The 21,903-nt window shown below is 43.8% G+C and overlaps 1 protein-coding gene across 1 annotated transcript in view; it reads left to right on the top strand.

Moving 5' to 3' along the window:
* Positions 1–21,903, top strand: part of FREM3 (FRAS1 related extracellular matrix 3) — a 141,835-nt gene that overhangs the window by 40,822 nt on the left and 79,110 nt on the right. Inside the window, exons 3-4 of the mRNA XM_063920414.1 lie at positions 17,265–17,411; positions 20,715–20,945. Coding sequence (XP_063776484.1) covers positions 17,265–17,411; positions 20,715–20,945 — 378 coding nt within the window. The remainder of the gene's footprint in view (positions 1–17,264; positions 17,412–20,714; positions 20,946–21,903) is intronic.

The following is a 21,903-nucleotide window of genomic DNA, read 5'->3' as shown; positions in this document are numbered from 1 at the left end:
CCTGTGGCTGCAAGCAGAAATCCATGTTAACTAGTGCCTCAGGGCTAGTTACATTCTTACTGTATGCAGTAACAGCATCGGGTAGCAGTTAATTTACAGACAGACACAATACCGACAGTCATAATCTCAGTAGCCATTGACCTACAGGCAAAATATCAACACATTCATTATGCCAGCATGTTCAAAATGCCGACATAGGGCCTAATTCAGACCTGATCGTAGCAGCAAATTTGGTAGCAGATGGGCAAAACCATGTGCACTGCAGGGGAGGGTGGGGGCAGATATAACACTTGCAGAGAGAGTTAGATTTGGGTGGGTTATTTTGTTTCTGTGCTGTGTAAATACTAGTTGCTTTATTTTTACACTGCAATTTAGATTTCAGGCCCTCATTCCGAGTTGATCGCTCGCTAGCTGCTTTTAGCAGCATGGCACACGCTAGGCCGCCGCCCTCTGGGAGTGTATCTTAGCTTAGCAGAAGTGCGAACGAAAGGTTAGCAGAACTGCTCGTAAAAATTTTAACGCAGTTTCTGAGCAGCGCGAAACTTACTCCTACCTTGCGATCACCTAGGTCAGTTTAGTTCCTGCTTTGACGTCACAAACACGCCCTGCGTTTGGCCAGCCACTCCCCCATTTCCCCAGGCACGCCTGCGTTTTTACCTGTCACGCCTGCGTTTTTTAGCACACTCCCTGAAAATGGCCGGTTACCACCCAGAAACACCCACTTCCTGTCAATCACACACCGATCAAACACAGCGTCTGAAAAGCGTCGCTCGGCCTTGTGTAAAACTGTATAGTTTTGTGTGAAAGTACTTCGCGCATGCGTACTGCGGCTCGTACGCATGCGCAGAAATGCCGCTTTTTCACCTAATCGCCGCGCTGCGACCGAAAGCAACTAGCGATCGGAATGAGGGCCTCAGTTTGAACAAACCCCACCCAAATCTAACACTCTCTGCACGTTATATCTGCCCCCCCTGCAGTGCACATAGGCCCTCATTCCGAGTTATTCGCTCGCTAGCTGCTTTTAGCAGCAGTGCAAACGTTAAGCCGCCGCCCTCTGGGAGTGTATCTTAGCTTAGCAGAAGTGCGAACGAAAGGATCGCAGCGCTGATACAAAAAAAGATTGTGCAGTTTCTGAGTAGCTCGAGACTTACTCCTACCTAGCGATCACTTCAGACTGTTTAGTTGCTGGTTTGACTTCACAAACATGCCCTGCGTTCGGCCAGCCACGCCTACGTTTCCCCAGCCACTCCTGCGTTTTTATCCGACACGCCTGCGTTTTGATACACACTCCCTGAAAACGGTCAGTTACCACCCAGAAACACCCACTTCCTGTCAATCACTCTGCGGCCAGCAGTGCAAATGAAAAGCAAACTGCATCGGCTTTTGTGAAAGTACGTCACACGTGCGCACTGCACCCCATACGCATGCGCAGAAGTGCCACTTTTTTACCTAATCGCTGCGCTGCGAACGAAAGCAGCTAGCGATCAACTCGGAATGAGGGCCATGGTTTTGCCCATCTGTTAACAAATTTGCTGCTACGATCAGGTCTGAATTAGGCCCATAGTCGTAATACCAACATTTGAAATGCCAACATGTCAAAATACCGACATGAGGTATTTTGCAAAGGAATAATTATTTTACTACTTACAGTATGCTGACCTGGGAGGTCCCGTGCCCTGGACTTGAACCTTATGGTGCCCATACACTTGTGAGATTATTGGTACTAGCCTTCAATTTCGACTGGATCTGTGAGAGAAGTCGGGGGATTGTATGCACATTTTAGGTACCTTTTGACGCGATGCGCGGGCACGCCGGTCGAATCTTGCGTCTCAAGATATTATGTGCTGCACTTAATATTTATCGAATCGCAGTGCGATGGCATGTGTTTGTAAAAACACATGCTATATATCGCACTGCGATGTGCGATGGGTACCCGCCAGGAGCGGCCAGAGGCCGCGCCCACTCGGTGGTGACATGCCCATCACGTGATTACCATACGATCTATTGCATGATCGCATGGTAATCACTTTGGCAGTTCAGGGGCGATTTCATCGCCCCTGAACTGCCGGTGCGATGCCCCACGATGTCGCGTCGCGGGGCATCGCACAAGTGTATGGGCACCATTAGTGTTAGAGACCTACCAGATGGGCCCATATTTGTTGGCCAAAAATGATGCTAAGACCCTCCATTGTGCTTTATGTTAGATTACAGAAGAATTATTACAATTATTATGATTAGCAGTGCTTAGTATTATAAAGTGTGCATCTGACGTTTTTTTTTTCTGTGTGGAACCACAAGTCTCAGCATGATAGCACCTCTAATTATGTTTGGAATTAAGGTGTGAAGTCCAAGGTCCCCCATTTGTTTCTAGAGGGAATTTTGAATTCACATCATGTTTCATATAGGATTATGTAATCCCAGTGGGCAGGATGCCGTCTGTCAGTATCCCGACAGCGGCATTCCGCCCGCCAGAATGCCGGCAGCAGGGCAAGCGCTACGAGTCCCCTTGTGGATTTGCTGTGCTTGCCAGAGGATCTATTCCCGCTCTATGCGTGTCATGGACACCCACAAGATGGAGTAGACCCTGAGAGCCGGTATTCCGTCTGTCGGCATTGTGGGCTGTCTGGATACCGGCATCGGTACCCTGACCACTAGGATCCCGACAGCCGGCAAATTGATTGCCTCCCATCAGATATATTTTATTATGCAAAGGAATACCTTGCACATATTACTCAACTGTCAATTAGCATTTATTTACTTATACTCCTTACACACGGAAAATGAAATTACCGGGTGAAGCAGTTCTACCCAGGAATTTGCTGATAAACATGGCTCCTTTTCTGTGCGAAAGGGTCAACCCGAGTTGAAACTCCCGGGACATCGACCCCGAAATTTACCAGGGTGGGAGACCTGGGAATTTCTACCCAGGTTGACCCTTTTTCACACAGACGAAATACCCGTGTTGATCTGCAAACTACCGGGTAGAAATTCTTGACCCGGTAATTTGCTTCTCTGTGTGAAAGGGGGGTCAGGTAGAGACTGGCAAAACAACCTGGCAATGAAATTCCAGGTAATTGCCGGGATTTTTGTCTGAAAAGGGCATAAGAGTAGGGAGGCCAATCCCGGGATCGGGATCGGCGGGATCCCGGGATTTAGGCCCAAAAACGTCCGGGATTCAATCCCGGGATTGGAAGCTCCAATCCCGGGGATTGAGGGATCAGCGTTGAGCGTCCTCAGGACGCTCAGACGCTGCCCGGCTCCCTCCTCCTGTCTCCCCCTGCGCAGCGTGACCTGTGACTGTGAGGTCACGCTGCGCTTTCAGCAGCCGCCTAGCCGGAAAGTACGGCGGTCTTCACCCGCCGCCTCCTCCCGGCTCACCCTGCACTCACCCGCTGCCGGCTCCCCTACACTCACCCGCCGGCTCCGCTGCACTCACCCGCCGGCTCCTCCTCACCCGCTACCGCTGTACGGGTTATTTTATGTCTGCAGGGCGGGAGGGGCGGGGCGTGTGGGGCGGCCGGACACAGTCTAAAGCCAATCCCGGGTATCCCGGGTATCCCGGGAATCCCGGGATTGACCATTTTTCAATCCCGATATCCGGGATTGAAAAAATGGCCCGGGATTGGCTTCCCTATATAAGAGTAAGCATACTACATAGTGCTTTAAAACGGAGGATAAACACAGTAAGTTTGGGAGGCAAGGGGAGGGTATTTCTGTATGAGGGATGAGGTCTCGCAGTGTTTATACAGCCATTATACCACTGCAAGTGGGAAATGGAACAGGTAATTTGTGTTGAGTAGGCAAGCACAAATCTTATGAAGGGAGAAGGGGGGGGCTGGCTTACTGATCACTATCACAATATAAGGATAATGGAGGACAATAAAGGAAAATAAAAATGCTTCTATTATATATATATATATATATATATATATATATATATACTGTATAATATTATTATGATTTACACATTGCTTTTAGAGATGAGCGGGTTCAGTTCCTCGAGATCCGAACCCCCCCAAACTTCACGTGTTTTACACGGGGCCGAGGCAGCCTCGGATCTTCCCGCCTTGCTCGGTTAACCCGAATGAGGCCGAACGTCATCATCCCGCTGTCGGATTCTCGCGAGATTCGTATTCCATTTAAAGAACCGCGCGTCTCCGCCATTTTCACTCGTGCATTGGAGATTGAGCGGAGAGGACGTGGCTACGTTCTCTGCCTGAAAAGCTCAATATCTGTGCTCAGTGTATACTGTATAATATTATTATGATTTACACATTGCTTTTAGAGATGAGCGGGTTCAGTTCCTCGAGATCCGAACCCCCCCAAACTTCACGTGTTTTACACGGGGCCGAGGCAGCCTCGGATCTTCCCGCCTTGCTCGGTTAACCCGAATGAGGCCGAACGTCATCATCCCGCTGTCGGATTCTCGCGAGATTCGTATTCCATTTAAAGAACCGCGCGTCGCCGCCATTTTCACTCGTGCATTGGAGATTGAGCGGAGAGGACGTGGCTACATTCTCTGCCTGAAAAGCTCAATATCTATGCTCGGTGTGCTGCAAATATCTGTGCTCAGTGTGCTGCATTGTGGTGACCACCAGTATATTATAGTAGTACAGTACAGTAGGCCATTGCTGTATCTTGCAGCTTCGTGTCAGACTCAGTTCTAGTATCCTGATCAGTGCTCAATATCTGCTGCATTGTTGTGTGACCAGTATATACTATATAGTAGTACAGTGCAGCATTTTGGTGAACACCAGTATATAGTAGTACAGTACAGTAGGCCATTGCTGTATCTTGCAGCTCTGTGTCACTTCAAGTATCCATATCTGTGCTGCATTGTTGTGAGCAGTATATAGTAGTACAGTGCAGCATTTTGGTGACCAGTATATAGTAGTACAGTACAGTAGGCCATTGCTGTATCTTGCAGCTCTGTGTCACTTCAAGTATCCATATCTGTGCTGCATTGTTGTGAGCAGTATATAGTAGTACAGTGCAGCATTTTGGTGACCACCAGTATATAGTAGTACAGTACAGTAGGCCATTGCTGTACTTGCTGCTCTGGGTCACTTCTAGTATCCTGATCAGTGCTTAATATCTGTGCTCAATGTCAGTGCTGCATTGTGGTGATCAGTATACTACAGTACAATAGTCCAGTGCTGTTCTCACTGCTCAGTGTCAGTTCTCCGTAGTATCATCAGTGATCAGTGCTCAGTATAATCAGTGATCAGTATAATTAGTGCGCTGTTATACGTGTGCCCGTTTTCCGCCATTAGTGCATTGGGATTTAGACAATTTATGAAGTTATGGTGTCCCCGGTACAAAATCCCATCTAGATTCCACTTGACTAGGCAGGCGATAGCGAGATTTTACCAATTAATATCAGTGATTTATAATTAATTATTAATTACAGTGATCTTGCCAAATGATTCCAGTGATTTTGTCATTTTCTTCCAGTGATTTAGACCAATAATACCATTGATTAGAATGAATAATTCCTGTGATTTTGTCATTTTCTTCCAGTGATTTGGACCAATAATACCATTGATTAGAACGAATAATTCCTGTGATTTTGTCATTTTCTTCCAGTGATTTGGACCAATAATACCATTAATTAGAATGAATAATTCCTGTGATATTGAGGTGTTTGTGTCGCTTAGCTTAGTCGTCCAGCGACCACAGTGCACCTCTTTTTCTCTTTTCTTTGCATCATGTGCTGTTTGGGGCCAATTTTTTTAACTGCCATCCTGTCTGACACTGCAGTGCCACTCCTAGATGGGCCAGGTGTTTGTGCCGTACTCTTGGGTCGCTTAGCTTAGTCATCCAGCGACCTCGGTGCAAATTTTAGGACTAAAAATAGTATTGTGAGGTGTTCAGAATAGACTGGAAATGAGAGGAAATTATGGTTATTGAGGTTAATAATACTATAGGATCAAAATGACCCCCAAATCCTATGATTGAAGCTGTTTTTTAGGGGTTTTTGAAAAAAAACACCCGAATCCAAAACACACCCAAATCCGACAAAAAATTTTAAGGGAGGTTTTGCCAAAACGCGTCCGAATCCAAAACACGACCGCGGAATCGAATCCAAAACCAAAACACAAAACCCGAAAAATTTCTGGTGCACATCTCTAATTGCTTTACAAGTGTGAAGATTGTAATATATTGAAGTCATTAGTTTGAACAGGAATTTATGTTCCTGTCACTCTAATTAATCCATTATACTCAGCTACTCGCTCATTAGCCTTTTTAGATTGATTCCATACCTTTGTCAAACTGAAGTAAAGTTTAAGAAGATTATTTCACTGCTGGCCACCCAGCTAAGACTACACAGGCATAATTAGGCTTAAATATAATCAGTTGTGAAATGTCATTGGGAGTCTGGTGTTCAGGCCAAAGATATAAGCTTCTGCCAAGCACTAAAAAGTACAAATTCCCATGTGAATTCTCAACTATTTTTTCTCACAACTTTATTTAATAATGATTGTGTCACGTCAACATCTTTTTCTGTTAACCACAGTATATAGGGAAAACACATTTTTACATATTAAAAACTATTACAGGAAAATGATTGATATGACTCACATTCACAGTTCTCGGTTATTAAATGCATAACTCTGTACTGTCAACAGTTCTGTCTGTCATCAGTTTATATCTAAAAAAAAGTTTATGTCTCAAAAAAAGTTCCATCCATATATTATATTAGTTTTCAGTAACTCTTCTCATATTCTCATGTCAATACTATGCTAAGCATAGAATACACACTACAGGAGATCCAGTCATCGTACCAGCGTTCGGTATGCCGGCAGTCAGAATACTGGTTAGGTTTAGGCACTATAGGAGAGGTTAGGGTTAGGCTGCGGGAGGGGGGTGGTGGATGAAAGTTAGGGTTAGGCTGCAGGGAGGAAGCGTTAGGTACTAAAGCATTTGGAGTAAGGCTGAGGCATACTATGGTTAGGGGTGACTCACTACAGAGGTCAGTCATGGGTATTGTCTGTCAGTTTTACAAAATGGTCAGTAGAAATGATTACTAGGACTGGAACCACCTGGTGACTATCATAATAGCATCTGGGGCCGGGTTCAGAGGTGGACACATTATCCATGGCACACACAAACAGCCAATGCTTTAAGTCTGCACATGCAACTGAGACGTACAGTGCATGTGTCTAATAGTCTGCGCGAAGATACACAGACACCTGAAAATCTGGACTCTAGAAGTTGTCAACATGGACAAAATGACGACATATGAGTTGCTGACATAGTAAAAATGTCGACATTAAGGTTATTATTAGAATTAAATTATGACTTTTACAAGTCAGCGTTGTGCATGTTCACTTGTATAATGTCGACATACAGTTCATATCAACATTATGTAGTTTACATTCGGCACACCGACATACTGTAATGTATGTATCCTGGAGGTACATCATGTAAGCATGATCATGTAGGGAATGCAGTTAGATATTACCTGTAAATGTAACAATGTGCTGAACCTTGTGCCTGTCTGAGAGCTCTCCTGTAGCTACTGGTGGTCTCTAATTAGAAGGATCACATCTAGCATACTGGTTGATGGGCATACACAAGTATTCTGCAGTATAAAAAGCAATTTTTAAAGCATTTAAGCAAGCAGCGTTGCTACAAATAAAATTATTTATAAAACAAGAAGACCTAACATGAAAATGGACTTTGGAAACCAAAAATGTCACATAAAGCAGACCTTACAGAAAGTTTGATCATTGGCTGCTATTAGCAAATAAGGTCATTATAAAGAGTTATAGCTAAATATACAGTACTGTGCAAAAGTTTTAGGCAGGTGTGGGAGAAAATGCTGCAAAGTAAGAATGCTTTCAAATACAGAAATGTTAATAGTTTATTTTTAGCAATTACAATTAAAAGTGAATGAACAGGAAAAAAAAATCTAAATCAAGTCAATATTTGGTGGGCTCACCCTTTGCCTTCAAAACAGCATAAATTCTTCTAGGTACACTTGCGCACAGTTTTTGAAGGAACTCAGCAGGGAGGTTGTTCCAAACAACTTGGAGAACTAACCACTGATCTCCTGTGGAGATAGGCTTGCTCAAATCCTTCTGTCTCTTCATGCAGTCCCAGACAGACTCGATGGTTTTGAGATTAGTGCTCTGTGTGGGCCATATCATCACTTCCAGGACTCCTTGTTATTCATTACGCTTAATGACATTGGCTGTACGTTCAGGGTTGTTGTCCTGCAGCAAAATAAATTTGGAGCCCATCAGATGCCTCCCTAAGGGTATTGTATGATGGATAAGTACTTGCCTGTATTTCTCAGCATTTAGGACACCATTAATCCTGATCAAATCCTCAGCTCCATTTTCATGCTTCACTGTTGCCTGCAGACACTCATTATCGTACCGCTCTCCTTCCCTTCGGTGACCAAACTGCCTTCTGTCACAGCCAGATATTTTACATTTTGACTCATCAGTCCAGAGCACCTGCTGCCATTTTCCTGCACCCCAGTTCCAATGTTTTCATGCATAGTTGAGTAACTTTGCCTTGTTTCCACATTGAAAGTATGGCTTTTTGGCTGCAATTCTTCCATGAAGACCACTTCTGGCCAGACTTCTTCAAATGGTAGATGGGTGTACCTGGGTCCCACTGGTTTCCTGGGTTGTCTACTGGGTCTCCTGTCCTCAACATTGCCCGTTTCTTTGTGCTTCACTTCTGAGAAATACAGGCACCTCCATCATTGAGGCATCTGATTAGCTTCAAATTTAATCTGCAGCAGGACGATGACCCCAAACATACGCCCAATGTCATAAATAATGATCTTCAATGTAAAGAAGAACAAGGAGTCCTGGAAGTGATGATATGGCCCCCACAGAGCCCTGATCTCAACAGCTGTCTAGGATTGCATGAAGAGATAGAAGAATTTAGGCAAGCCTACATCCACAGAAGGTCTGTGGTTAGTTCTCCAAGATGTTTGGAACAACCTCCCTGCCGAGTTCCTTCAAAAACTGTGCAAGTGTACCTAGAAGAATTGATGCTGTATTATAGGCAAAGGGTGGTCACACTAAATACTGATTTGATTTAATTTTCTCTTTTGTGCATTCACTTTGCATTTTGTTAAGTGAACATTCTTACTTTGCAGCATTTTTTCCACACCTGCCTAAAACTGTTGCACAGTGCTGTACATTTGAAAAAAAAGCAAACAAAAATGTAAAAAAAAAAAAAAAACATTCATCTAATAGGCATACTATATGGACCAGTTTGTTATTTTCTATTATAGAATACTATTTTTCTAGTTATGATGAATGAGTGTGATTGTAAACAATTAGTATTCCTGTAATATGGCTGTGTGTTGGAAATATGAGATTGCCTTTATCAGGCTAGGGTATGGGTCATTAGGTCGATAAGACTTAGGTCGACAGTCATTAGGTCGACCACTATTGTTCGACATGGTTACTAGGTCGACATGGTCATTAGGTCAACATGTACTAGGTCGACATGGAAAAATGTCGACATTAGTTTTTTACTTTTTTTGGTGTCGTTTTCTTCGTAAAGTGACAGGGAACCCCAATTAGTGCACCATGTCCCCGCTCTGCACAGGTTACTGTTCCCACTCGTAGTCCACGTGGATCATAAAGTATGAAAAAGTTCAAAAAAATGGGGGGGGGGGGAATTGAAAAACTCATGTCCACCTTTTTTCATGTCGACCTAGTACATGTAAACCTAGTGACCATGTCGACCTAATGCATGTTGACCAATAGTGGTCGACCTAATGACTGTCGACCTAAGTCTTGTCCTAATGACCGTATCCCTCAGGCTAAGTGGCTCTCACTTTAACTTGACAGAGTAGTGTTATAATAAGACGCAGGAGTGAGCCTGGAAAATGTGAACTAAGATGATTTTACAGTTAAATCTACTCTGGCACTTCTATGTTGTCTCCAAAATGAAAGTGATACAGTGAAACAATTGTAAGTTACTATATAAAAACTCCATAGCTCATGTTTTCAGAAGCTGAACATGTGAAGCATCTAGGCGTAAATTATCCATCACAGATCTCTATGGTAACAAATTAAGGCCTGTAAATACTGACTTTCTTTTTACATTATAGCTAGCGTTATATGAACCCTAAGCCATCTGTGCTGACCCTCAAGCACACTAGAAATACTTTGATGTACATGCCACAGACAGAATGCCTGCACGCATGCAACATGTGCTGCTCTAAAATAGAAATTAACCAGACAGTGCAGCCTATATTCCAACATTCTTTATCTGTCAGACAGAATAGTACATTGTCATTAAAGGAGTCAAATAAATCCGGTTTGGCATCTAAATTATTAGATGCCTTACAAAAATAAATAAACCAATCAGTAATAAAATAGTACAGATGTGTCCTCATACAGCTATCCTTTTTGCAACATATGGTGCAAGATGCATGGCACAATAGGGGTCATTCCGACTTGATCTCACGTTAGGATTTTTCTCTGCGCTGCGATCAAGTCAGAACTGCGCATGCACCGCAATGTGCAGGTGCGTCGTACGGGTACAAAGCAGATCGTTGCTGAGCGATGGATTTAACGAAGAATCCGTTCGCACAGCCGATTGCAAGGAGATTGACAGGAAGAGGGCGTAAATGGGCGTCAACTGACCGTTTTCTGGGAGTGTTTGGAAAAACGCAGGCTTGTCCAAGCGTTTTCAGGGCAAGTGTCTGACGTCAATTCTGGGACCAAAAAGACTGAAGTGATCACAGGGGCTGAGTAAGTTCTGAGCTACTCAGAAACTGCAAAAAACTTTTTTGTAGTGCTCGGCTGCACATGCGATTGCACGCTTGCAAAGCAAAAATACACTTCCCTATAGGCGGCGACTATCTGTTCGCAGTGCTGCAAAAAATAGCTAGCGAGCGATCAACTCGGAATGACCCCCAATGGGGGTAATTCAGACCTGATCATAGCAGCCAATTTGTATGCAGTTGGGCAAAACCATGTGCACTGCAAGGGGGGGGGGGGGATATATAACATTTGCAGAGAGAGTTAGATTTGGGTGGGTTATTTTGTTTCTGTGCAGGGTAAATACTGTCTGCTTTATTTTTACACTGTAATTTAGATTTCAGTTTGATCACACCCCACCCAAATCTACTGTAACTCTCTCTGCACATGTTATATCTGCCCCCCTCACATGCAGTGTACATGGTTTTGCCCCACTGCTAACAAATTTGCTGCTATGATCAAGTCTGAATTACCCCAATATCTGCAACTGTATCCAGGGTAACATAGAATTTGACGGCAGATAAGAACCACTTAGCCCATCTAGTCTGCCCATGTACATGCATACAATAGGGTTAGTTTTTGTTGGGAGCCAGTTCCTACCAGTATATTTTTGAAGAGTGGGAGGGAATACACGCAAGCATGTGGAGAACATACAAACTCAACACTGTTAGTGCCATGGTGGGAACCGTACCCATGACCTCAGTGCTGTGACGCAGTAATGCTAACCATTATACCATCCGTACTGCCCCGAACCTGTGCATTGTAATTTTGTTGCATTGGTGAGATCCATTGTGCGGCTTAGTCACAATCCCTATAGATTGTGAGCTTGCGAGCAGGGCCTTCCTACCTCTGTCTGTCTGTTTTTACCCAGTTTTGTTCTATTACTGTTGTTCTAATTGTAAAGCGCAATGGAATATTCTGCGCTATATAAGAAATTGTTAATAAATAAATAAATAAATAAATAAAGACTGCAGGGCTCCAAACAGGGCTATTTGGTGCAGTTTAAAGATAAACGTACACATCTCTATATGGACTGATTGATAGACAGACAATAGATACAGATAGATACATTGTGCTAGTGTTTTAAGGGAAAGATACACATAGTTTACCAATGAGGATTATTCACATACTTAACTCATGAAAAATATGTGTATAAGAAATAAATAAATAATGGATCAGAAATGAAGACCAGTCAGCAACTCCATTAACTGTAACATATTGAAATATCTTCGATACTCCTTAATTATCGTTAGCAAAAACAGACCCCTTAGGTTTCTATGGGTGCTGCTAAATTATGGATATCTGGTTCTAGGTTGACAGTAACTAGGTCGACCACTATTGGTCTATAGTAACTAGGTCGACAGGGTTTCTAGGTCGACAGGGTCTCTAGGTTGACATGTTCTAGGTCGACAGGTCAAAAGGTCAACTTTTTTTTTTCTTTTTTGAACTTTTTCATACTTTACGATCCACGTGGACTATGATTGGGAACGGTAACCTGTGCCAAACGCAGCGGTAACAGAGCGAGGCACCTTGCTCGAAGCATGGTGAACGAATCGAGCCATGCGAGGGGACACAGTGCAATAATAGGGGTTCCCGGTCACTGTACCGCGAAAACAGCACAAAAAGACCTAGACCCTGTCGACCTACAGACCCTGTCGACCTAGAACCGCTGTCGACCTAGTTACTGTCAACCAATAGTGGTCGACCTAGACAAAGTCGACCTAAGTGTGGTCAACCTTCCATTCCACACCCTATTTTATGACATATACCAAATTCCAGATTGCAAAGCTTTCCAGAGCTTGGCACCATTAACCAATGGCATCGTGGGCTATTGTTTGGCAGTTTTTCCCAGAAAGGATCCTTAAGAACCCTCTCCTTCAGCCCGAACCTTCTTACAAACTCTGTCCCCTCAACAACTTATAACATTACAACCACATAAAAAATGTGGATTGTGATAAATATGCCCCTATGAGTATAGTGTATGGCTTAGTGCAGTGGTGGCCAAAGCGTGGCTCTTGAGCCACATGCGGCTCTTTCTTTATTCAAATGTGGCTCCCAAAACTCAAAGTCACGTGACCACAAGAGATCTGTAAACCGCTGCACTCCAGCCACACCTGCAGCAGCACTACGTAGACTGAGAACCGAGGGAGCCAAATACACATGGGGGAGCTGACTGGAGTGACACAGGAGGGTGCTGGCTGGAGTGACACATGGGGGAACTGAAGTGTATTATGTGAATCTGGCTTTTCAATATATTTTCTGCGGATCTGGCTTTTTAAATTATTTGATGTAGAAGTGGCTTTTTCATTGTAATTTATTTTGGAGCTGGCTTTTTCAATGTATGTTATACCGCGGCGTGGCTTAGCAGGCACAAGGTCACACCCCATTTTTGCAAGTGCGCCTTCGGCTCGAAGTCGGCTCTTTGATGTACCTAACAAGATTTCTTGACTCTTTGTCTCTGACTGGTTGGCTACCCCTGGCTTAGTGTATGGGAGAGTTTTTCTATATGTCTTGCAAATGGCCTTGTTTTAAGCAATGTGATATCGATGTACATTATTTCTCACTGGCAAATATAAACAGGTCACTATATTAATTAAGAAACACAGTATTGATTACATAACTGCAATTCTTTTATATAACCTTCTAAAATAACAATCAGATTTTAATCCACTTAGAATTGCGCAGCTGCAACCATTCCCCACTGCAGTGTGAAATGGTCACAGTGCTGAGATTCACTGCAAAACAAGTCATAATGCCCCAGCACTGCCCACTTCCCTGGTAGAATGTTCAGTTGTAATGGGGGTCCAGGAAATGTGGTAGTCTCCTGGACATTTTGGGACAGTAGGTTGTATTCATTATTTTTACTCTTGTTCATTATACTGATTGATTGCTTAACCATATCATCATTGCAACTGCCATCTATACAGAGCATTTGGCTGTCAGTTAATATCCTATATAGCAGTGCAGGACAGGGCCGTAACTAGGGGTGTATGAGTGTTGCTGTAACACAGGACACAAAGCACCATAGGTGGAACCGTCGCTACCCCGGATAGCAGGGTCCCTGGAACAGCATCCTGCAGCCAGTATTGCTACTGCAGTGTCACCTGATGCATTCTTTGGATGCTCCAGGCAGCACCATACTTCCCAGTGTCGGTGGCCCCACCCCCTCAGTGTCGTTATGACATTATGTGTTCAGGGGGCGTGGCCGGCACAGGGCACAGTGCTGCTCTATTATGGCCCTCGTGCAAGATATGAAATCAGAAACTATTTCGGGAATCGCATGAATTATTTTGAATGATCCATCACCTAGTTCTTGGTTTTCTCCTACAGCTTATGGAGGGGTGACCATGGACTAATAAGAATCCACAAGCATGGAGACAAACCTTATTGGACCACCTGTACACACGGACATTTCAGAATGGTGGAAGATGGTCTTTTTCTGGTATTATGCTTTACTACATAAACAGAGATTAGGGCCGGCTCCAGGCAAGTTCGAATAGAGTGGCCGCGCGGGGCGCCACTCTTAATGGGCGCCGCCATATTCGTGCCTGGAGCCGAGTCAGCCTGCAGCGCTACCCGCCCGGCCTGCCCGATCCTGTTGTGTGCACGCTATGCGCGCAGTGCGGCGCCGGCGCAGCACGCATACTGCGCACACAACAGTGTAGGAAGAGTCACTCCGCCCGCGCCCTCAGCAGACTCCCCCCTCCCAGCAGCACCGCAGGTATTGGGGCATTTCTGGATTGGGCACTGTGTGGCGGCATTTATGTATTTGGCAGGGCACTGTGGGGTCATATCTGGCACTGTGGGGGCATTTATGTATCTGGCACTGTGGGGGCATTTATGTATCTGGCACTGTGGGGGCATATCTGCACTGTGGGGGCATTTATGTATCTGGCACTGTGGGGGGCATATCTGCACTGTGGGGGCATTTGTGTATCTGGCACTGTGGGGGCATATCTGCATTGTGGGGGCATTTATGTATCTGGCACTATGGGGGCATTTATGTATCTGGCACTGTGGGGCATATCTGCACTGTGGGGGCATTTATGTATCTGGCACTGTGGGGCATATCTGCACTGTGGGGGCATTTGTGTATCTGGCACTGTGGGGGCATATCTGCATTGTGGGGGCATTTATGTATCTGGCACTGTGGGGGCATATATGCACTGTGGGGGCATTTATGTATCTGGCACTGTGGGGGCATTTATGTATCTGGAACTGGGGGCATTTATGTATCTGGCACTGTGGGGGCATTTATGTATCTGGCACTGTGGGGGCATTTATGTATCTGGCACTGTGGGGGCATATCTGCACTGTGGGGTCATTTATGTATCTGGAACTGGGGGCATTTATGTATCTGGCACTGTGGGGGCATATCTGCACTATGGGGGCATTTATGTATCTGACACTGTGGGGGCATATCTGCACTGTGGGGGCATTTATGTATTTGGCACTGTGGGGGCATTTATGTATCTGGCACTGTGGGGGCATATCTGCACTGTGGGGGCATTTATGTATCTGGCACTGTGGGGGCATATCAGCACTGTGGGGGCATTTATGTATCTGGCACTGTATGGGCATATCTGCACTGTGGGGCATTTTTGTATCTGGCACTGTGGGGGCATATCTGCACTGTGTGGGCATTTCTGTATCTGGCACTGTGGGGGCATATCTGCACTGTGGAGGTATTTATGTATCTGGCACTGTGGGGGCATTTATGTATCTGGAACTGGGGGCATTTATGTATCTGGAACTGGGGGCATTTATGTATCTGGCACTGTGGGGGCATTTATGTATCTGGCACTGTGGGGGCATATCTGCACTGTTGGGGCATTTATGTATCTGGCACTGTGGGGGCATATCTGCACTGTGGGGGCATTAATGTATCTGGCACTGTGTGGCCATTTATGTATCTGGCACTGCTGGGGGGCATGTCACGTGTAGCTGGCACTGCTGGGGGGCATGTCACATGTAGCTGGCACTGCTGGGGGGCATGTCACGTGTAGCTGGCACTGCTGGGGGGCATGTCACGTGTAGCTGGCACTGCTGGGGGGCATATCATGTCTATCTGGCACTGCACATTATGTGTATCTGGCACTATACTGGAGACATTATTTGTATCTGACACTATACTGGAGACATAGGTGGTCATTCCGAGTTATTCGCTCACTGCCGATTTTCGCAGTGCAGCGATCAAGTGAAAAAAATGCAAAAATGCGCATGGTACGCAGCGCACATGCGCTAAGTACTTTCACACAAAACTTTGTAGATTTACACAAGCTCGAGCGACGTTTTTTCATCGCCCGAGTGATCGTAGTATGATTGACAGGAAGTGGGTGTTTCTGGCCGGCAACTCTGCGTTTTCAGGGAGTGTGCTAAAAAAAACACAGGCGTGCCAGGCAAAAACGAAGGAGTGGCTGGAGAAACGGGGGAGTGGCTGGCCGAACGCAGGGCGTGTTTGTGACGTCAAACCAGGAACTAAACGGACCGAGCTGATCGCAATCTAGGAGTAGGTCTGGAGCTACTCAGAAACTGCAGGGAATTATTTAGTAGCAGTTCTGCTAATCTTTTGTTCGCTATTCTGCTAAGCTAAGATACACTCCCAGAGGGCGGTGGCCTAGCGTGTGCAATGCTGCTAAAAGCAGCTAGCGAGCGAACAACTCGGAATGAGGGCCATTGTGTGTAAGGAACACTACTGTGGCTGTTATGTGTAAGGCTGCTAACTGTGTGCATAGAGGGGGTGTGAAAATATATTTATAGTTTGATGATATGAAGCTACGAGGCTACGCCCACTTTCCCAGGAGGCCACACCCACTTTTCCAGGAGGGAACGCATTTGGCGCTTTTAAATTTTCTCGCTCAGGGTGCTAGTAGGCCTGGAGCCGGCCCTGACAGAGATGCACTGGGAAAATAATACCAGCATGAAGTTCCCAGGTTTCACTAAAAAGAAGAGACGAACCAGTGAAAATGTAACACGTAACCCTTCTTAGGAGCGAATTTAAATTTTATCGCACCCTTTATCTCCCGTCTAAAGTGTCGGGAGATAGAGTGGCGATATACAAGTGCACCCCATTATCACACTGATCGCGCCCATTAGAGTCTAGTTTAGGCACACAAAGTCCTAAACCCGACTATCATGAAAAGTCTCTTTACGTGCATTTAAGCTCGCTACCGCGCGGTAGCAAGCTGAAATGAACTTGTCGCACCCGTTGGCGGTAACATTAAAATACTGCCGGCGGTCACAATAACGTCCAGGAGGGGGGAAGAACATTTTAATCCGGCCCTTAGTGTCAGTGCTTCACCAAGGAGAAGAACCAGATCAGTACATATATCATGTTAGCCTCAATGCTGTGAACAGAACAGTATACATAGATGTCCCTGCTAAACAGATGCCGTATAATTTATTTTTTTCTACATATTTTAGTGCCACCTATAAAATGTAACATTCACAGCAATTTGGTCATATACTGTATATTACCATTTCCCTAAATGAAGTTGTTACTATTCTTCCTTTATATTACAGGCGGTAATAAACTCAGCAGTCAGCCATTTCGCCTAAACTGGGCTTGGATATCACTGGATAGAGATCAGTATACTATTGATGAAGATGCCAAGTTCCTAGAAGTGACCCTTAAGCGTCGAGGATACCTTGGAGAAACTTCATTTGTTAGTAAGTCATCCTAAGAACGCAACTGGCCTTACTGCTGCGGTTATAGGTCAATAGATCTACAGTAAAAGGGTCAACAGTCATTAGGTTGACATGGTCAAAAGGTCGACATGTAAAAGGTAGACAGTGGAAAAGGTTGACAGTGACAAAAGGTCGACATGACAGTAGTCGACATCCTTTAGTTTTTGGGGGTACATTTTGATTCTGCTCCCATCTGTGACCATCATTTGTTGAAATGTGTCCGCTCGCTTTGGGCACAGTATCTCGATCCGCTCCACTCGCCACAAGGTTACTAAAGGTTAGGATTTGTGACATGGATAGTCAATGAATCAAACTTTACCTGTCGACCTAGAGCATGTTGACCATATGGTGTCGAACTATTGACTATCTATCTAGACACTCTCAACCTATAGTCCAGATACCGATTGCAGCAGGCGCATCCCAATTCACATACCGTTAATTTAATTTAACGCTTGTGTATCTGGAGGACATAATAAAGCTGCAGAGCATTGTCTGCATGGACATAATTTACTGTTATTTGAACTGGTATTAAGTACTATTACAAATTATCCTTAAGCCGCTAGCACGACAATTAACACCTGTGGATCTGGAGGGTACAATACAGCTTCAGGGCATTGACTGTATAGACACATTTAACTGTTCTTCGGACTGTTACTGAGTATTACTATTAATTGTCCTGAAGCTATCCGCACGTTTTGTCTGTGCATCTGGAGGACACATTATAGTTTTCAGGCTTTAAGAGGATATCCGGATACATAAATGAACTTTGGCCGGCAAAACCTTTGATACCTGTTTCTGTGTCCTATAATTGGGACTCGTTACCACTGGATACAATATTCTTGAGTTCCTAATTACAGCTATGTGCACAACGATGAGCTTATTGAAGTATCAGCTTTTATAGATTTCTATTTTGAGGTTTTGTTATATGTATACGTGTTTTTAAATTGATATTAAATTAATTAATTGTATTACAAATTAGCGCTCCTTATCTTTGTTTATAGTTTACCAAAGATATTTATTTTTAATTTACTGACATCCAGAATGTCTTATAGGAGCTGCGATGTAAACTGAAGTTTTATAATATAATTCATAGATTGTGTTCATACAGGTAGCTATATAAAATTTGTTTGTGCGCCCGATTAATTCTTTATATGCGCTCAAATAATATTGAACGTATCTGAAGAGTATTATTATCATCTATTCACATACCAGAAGGGGTGGGATTTACCATGAAGTGGGTGGGGCTTGATCGGAAAATGAGCATGTCTGGCTTAGTAATATCGTGCCTGCTCTCTCTCCTCTCTCAGGGGGGTTTCTGGGTACTCAGAAACCCCCCCTGCATGCGCTACTGTAATCAAACGCATAGTTACATTTCTTAATATGCACATGAATGCAAGTCTGCCGATAATATTGTTTTCATTCATTGAACCCTGATAGTTTTTAAGAGCCCTAAAATTAAGTACTAAATCACAAATCAAAATGATTTCCTTTATTATTAAAATAGAGTACGTCAGCTGATTAGTAATGCCAACATCTTGTACCTGTGTTGACTTTTGTTTTAAGCTGGCTATACATTAGATGATTTTTTAAACGTTTTGCCCGGTTCTGATCGGAACGACAGATTGTTGAAATCATCTAGTGTGTACCCACTATGTCGCTGACGATTTGCGCTCCTGCAGATTGTCAGTGACATCGCCCGTCGGACTTGCATGCAGCTCAATCTAGCGATATCGCTAGTCAGGGCCATGCTGCACCCGCCCTCGCTCCGCCACTGCTGGAATTGGCAAGTGTGGGTGCACTCATGGAATTGCCCATAGGTGTCTATTAATTATATTGCTGGACAGGACATCTGTGGAGGAAAAAAACATCTCCACTTATTATAAGCACCTGCAGCTTTTACTTAAACATTTCTGACAGTTATTAGATATTTTATGATTCAGTGGCCCTTGAAGTTATTAAATGTCCATACAAGCAAGTAAAAAATGATTCATGTACAAGTCACTTCTTAAAAAGCTTTTAGAATCTCAGGTGTCAACATCCTATATCTATGAATGCTTGTTTTTTTTTTTCCAGTTGACTCAGAGAAATCCAATACTGCAGGAAGCTTGCATGGCTATTTTAAGCACATTTGGCTAATCACTATACAGAATGATGTTATAGGGGCTGCAATAGATAACACCAACTTTGTTTTCAGCCTAAAATTGAAAACATTTAGGGGCCCATTTATCAAGGATCGCATATTGCATGCGATCTGGGTGGCATCTTATCACCCAGGATCGCACTGCAATATGCGATCTTATCGGCGGCATGTATCACCCTGCACATCCAGGGACAAGCGTCCCTATGATATGCCTAGCGGGGTTTCCGGGCCTCTGCGCATGCGTAATCATAGTGACAGCCGTGCATGGGGGCCGTTTCCGGCAGAGGGTTCCTGTGGAACCCTGCCGGAAATACATCCCGCCATATGTAGCCAATAGGTTGCAATGGACTACTGCAATCAGGAGATTGCGGTAGCTGCGGGGGTCAATATCGGGAATGCGAGGCATTCCCGATATTGACACATCAGGCAGGCTATGGGCGGCAATGGAAGGCAGGCTGCGGGCGGAAATGGTGGGATTGCAGCAGGTATCTCCGATACCTGCTGTGATTCCTCCTTCATACATACGGGGGATACCTAGTATTTACGGTTAGCCCCCGAAAACGGGTGTTTTTTCTGGGACATAGCCGCAAATACTTTTTGATAAATAGGCCCCTTAATCAAGTGACAAAGAGAAGTGTAAGCCTTATCTTAGGTGGCTCTGTCCTAGGTTTGTCATTGTTCTCACCCCCTAATATATACCCACCTACTTCAGGAGTGACTCTGGAGTAATTTATTGCATTAGGAGCTTTGGATGACACAAGTAGGCGCGAACCACTAGCTACAATTATATCTAACACTGGTGGTCACTATTGCATCATCATAAATGACCCATAGTATTTGTATATATGGTCTATGATTTATTGCCCCAGAAATATGCTCTGCGGCATTAAGACACAGATAGCATTGTCATTTATATGATGCATTTATAAATCACACAGGCACAATTCAGTAGCTACCAGAATAAGGACAACTCCCAACCAAGCGGGATAGATATTTTTTTCTGTGCGAGTCCTCCCTCTAAGCTTGTTTTACACATCACCCTTTTATATAGAGGCCACACAGAAAGACTTTTTATCCCACTGCTTTATTCATTGTTTCTTTGATGGGATGAATATTTAATTTTTGGGTTCTTTTATCTCATTAAGGTATCAGCACAAAGGATGGAGCAGCAATTAAAGATAAAGACTTTAAAGGAAAAGCACAAAAGCAAGTTCAATTCAACCCTGGTCAAACAACAGCCACATGGAAAGTTAGGATAATAGCTGATGACGAGTATGAGGAGTCTGAGACTTTCCAGATAATACTGTCCGAACCTGTCATGGCTGTTCTGGGGTATCCCAATGAGGCTACGGTTGAGATAGTGGACCCTGGTGATGGTGTGTATAAATAGCGATATGTGATTAGTCACGGAAAAGAACTGAAATTTATTAACTTAACCATAATAATAATAATAATAATAATAATAATAATAGTAGTAATAATAATAATAATAATAAGGTTTGTAAAGTATAACTAGCCTAATAAATTACAGTGAACCAACTTTTCATATAAAAAGTAATGTTATTTCCCACCACAACAATGTATTTAAACATTTTGCTGAAACTTCATAATTACAGAATAATTTAGAACATCACATAATATCTACCTATAAATAATCCAGTGAAATTACGGTTCCTCAGTAAGCACAATTCATATAAATCAGCATTTAGTGGTCTATTTACTAAGCCTTGGATGGAGTTTAAGTGGACGGAGGTAAAGAACCAGCCAATCAGCTCCTAACTGCCATGTCACAGGCTGTGTTTGGAAAATGTCAGTTAGGAGTAGTGATGAGCGGATTCGGTTTTACTCGGTTTTACTCGGTTCTCAAAACCGAATCTTATTGGCTATCCAAAACACGTGACATCAGTGAGCCAATAAGATTCGGTTTTGAGAACCGAGTAAAACCGAGTAAAACCGAATCCGCTCATCACTAGTTAGGAGCTGATTGGCTGGTACTTTATCTCCGTCCACTTTGTCTCCGTCCAAGGCTTAGTAAATAGACCACTTACTCACTAGCCTGCAGATTAAATGATTCAATCCATACAAACACAGACACCTTGGTTAATAATTTTGTAACATTGGCATATTTGTACTTGTGTGTGTTTATTTGATAATTATGTTGCTAAAAAAACACCTGAAAAAAGATAGGCGCTTAGTCCTTTAAATTGTTATACTTTCTGTTCTGCAGCATTTCACAAGAAGAAACTGTAAAATTTCCTGATAGAAAACAACCAACAAAACATAGATGCACACGCTAAGTATAAATAATTTAGATCTGGCTTAATAACATATAAC

Source organism: Pseudophryne corroboree, chromosome 1 (assembly GCF_028390025.1).
Source record: "Pseudophryne corroboree isolate aPseCor3 chromosome 1, aPseCor3.hap2, whole genome shotgun sequence".
NCBI classification, from domain to species: Eukaryota; Metazoa; Chordata; class Amphibia; order Anura; family Myobatrachidae; genus Pseudophryne; species Pseudophryne corroboree.
The sequence above is the reverse complement of the archived record's forward strand: the minus strand, read 5'-3'. Positions and strand labels throughout refer to the sequence as shown.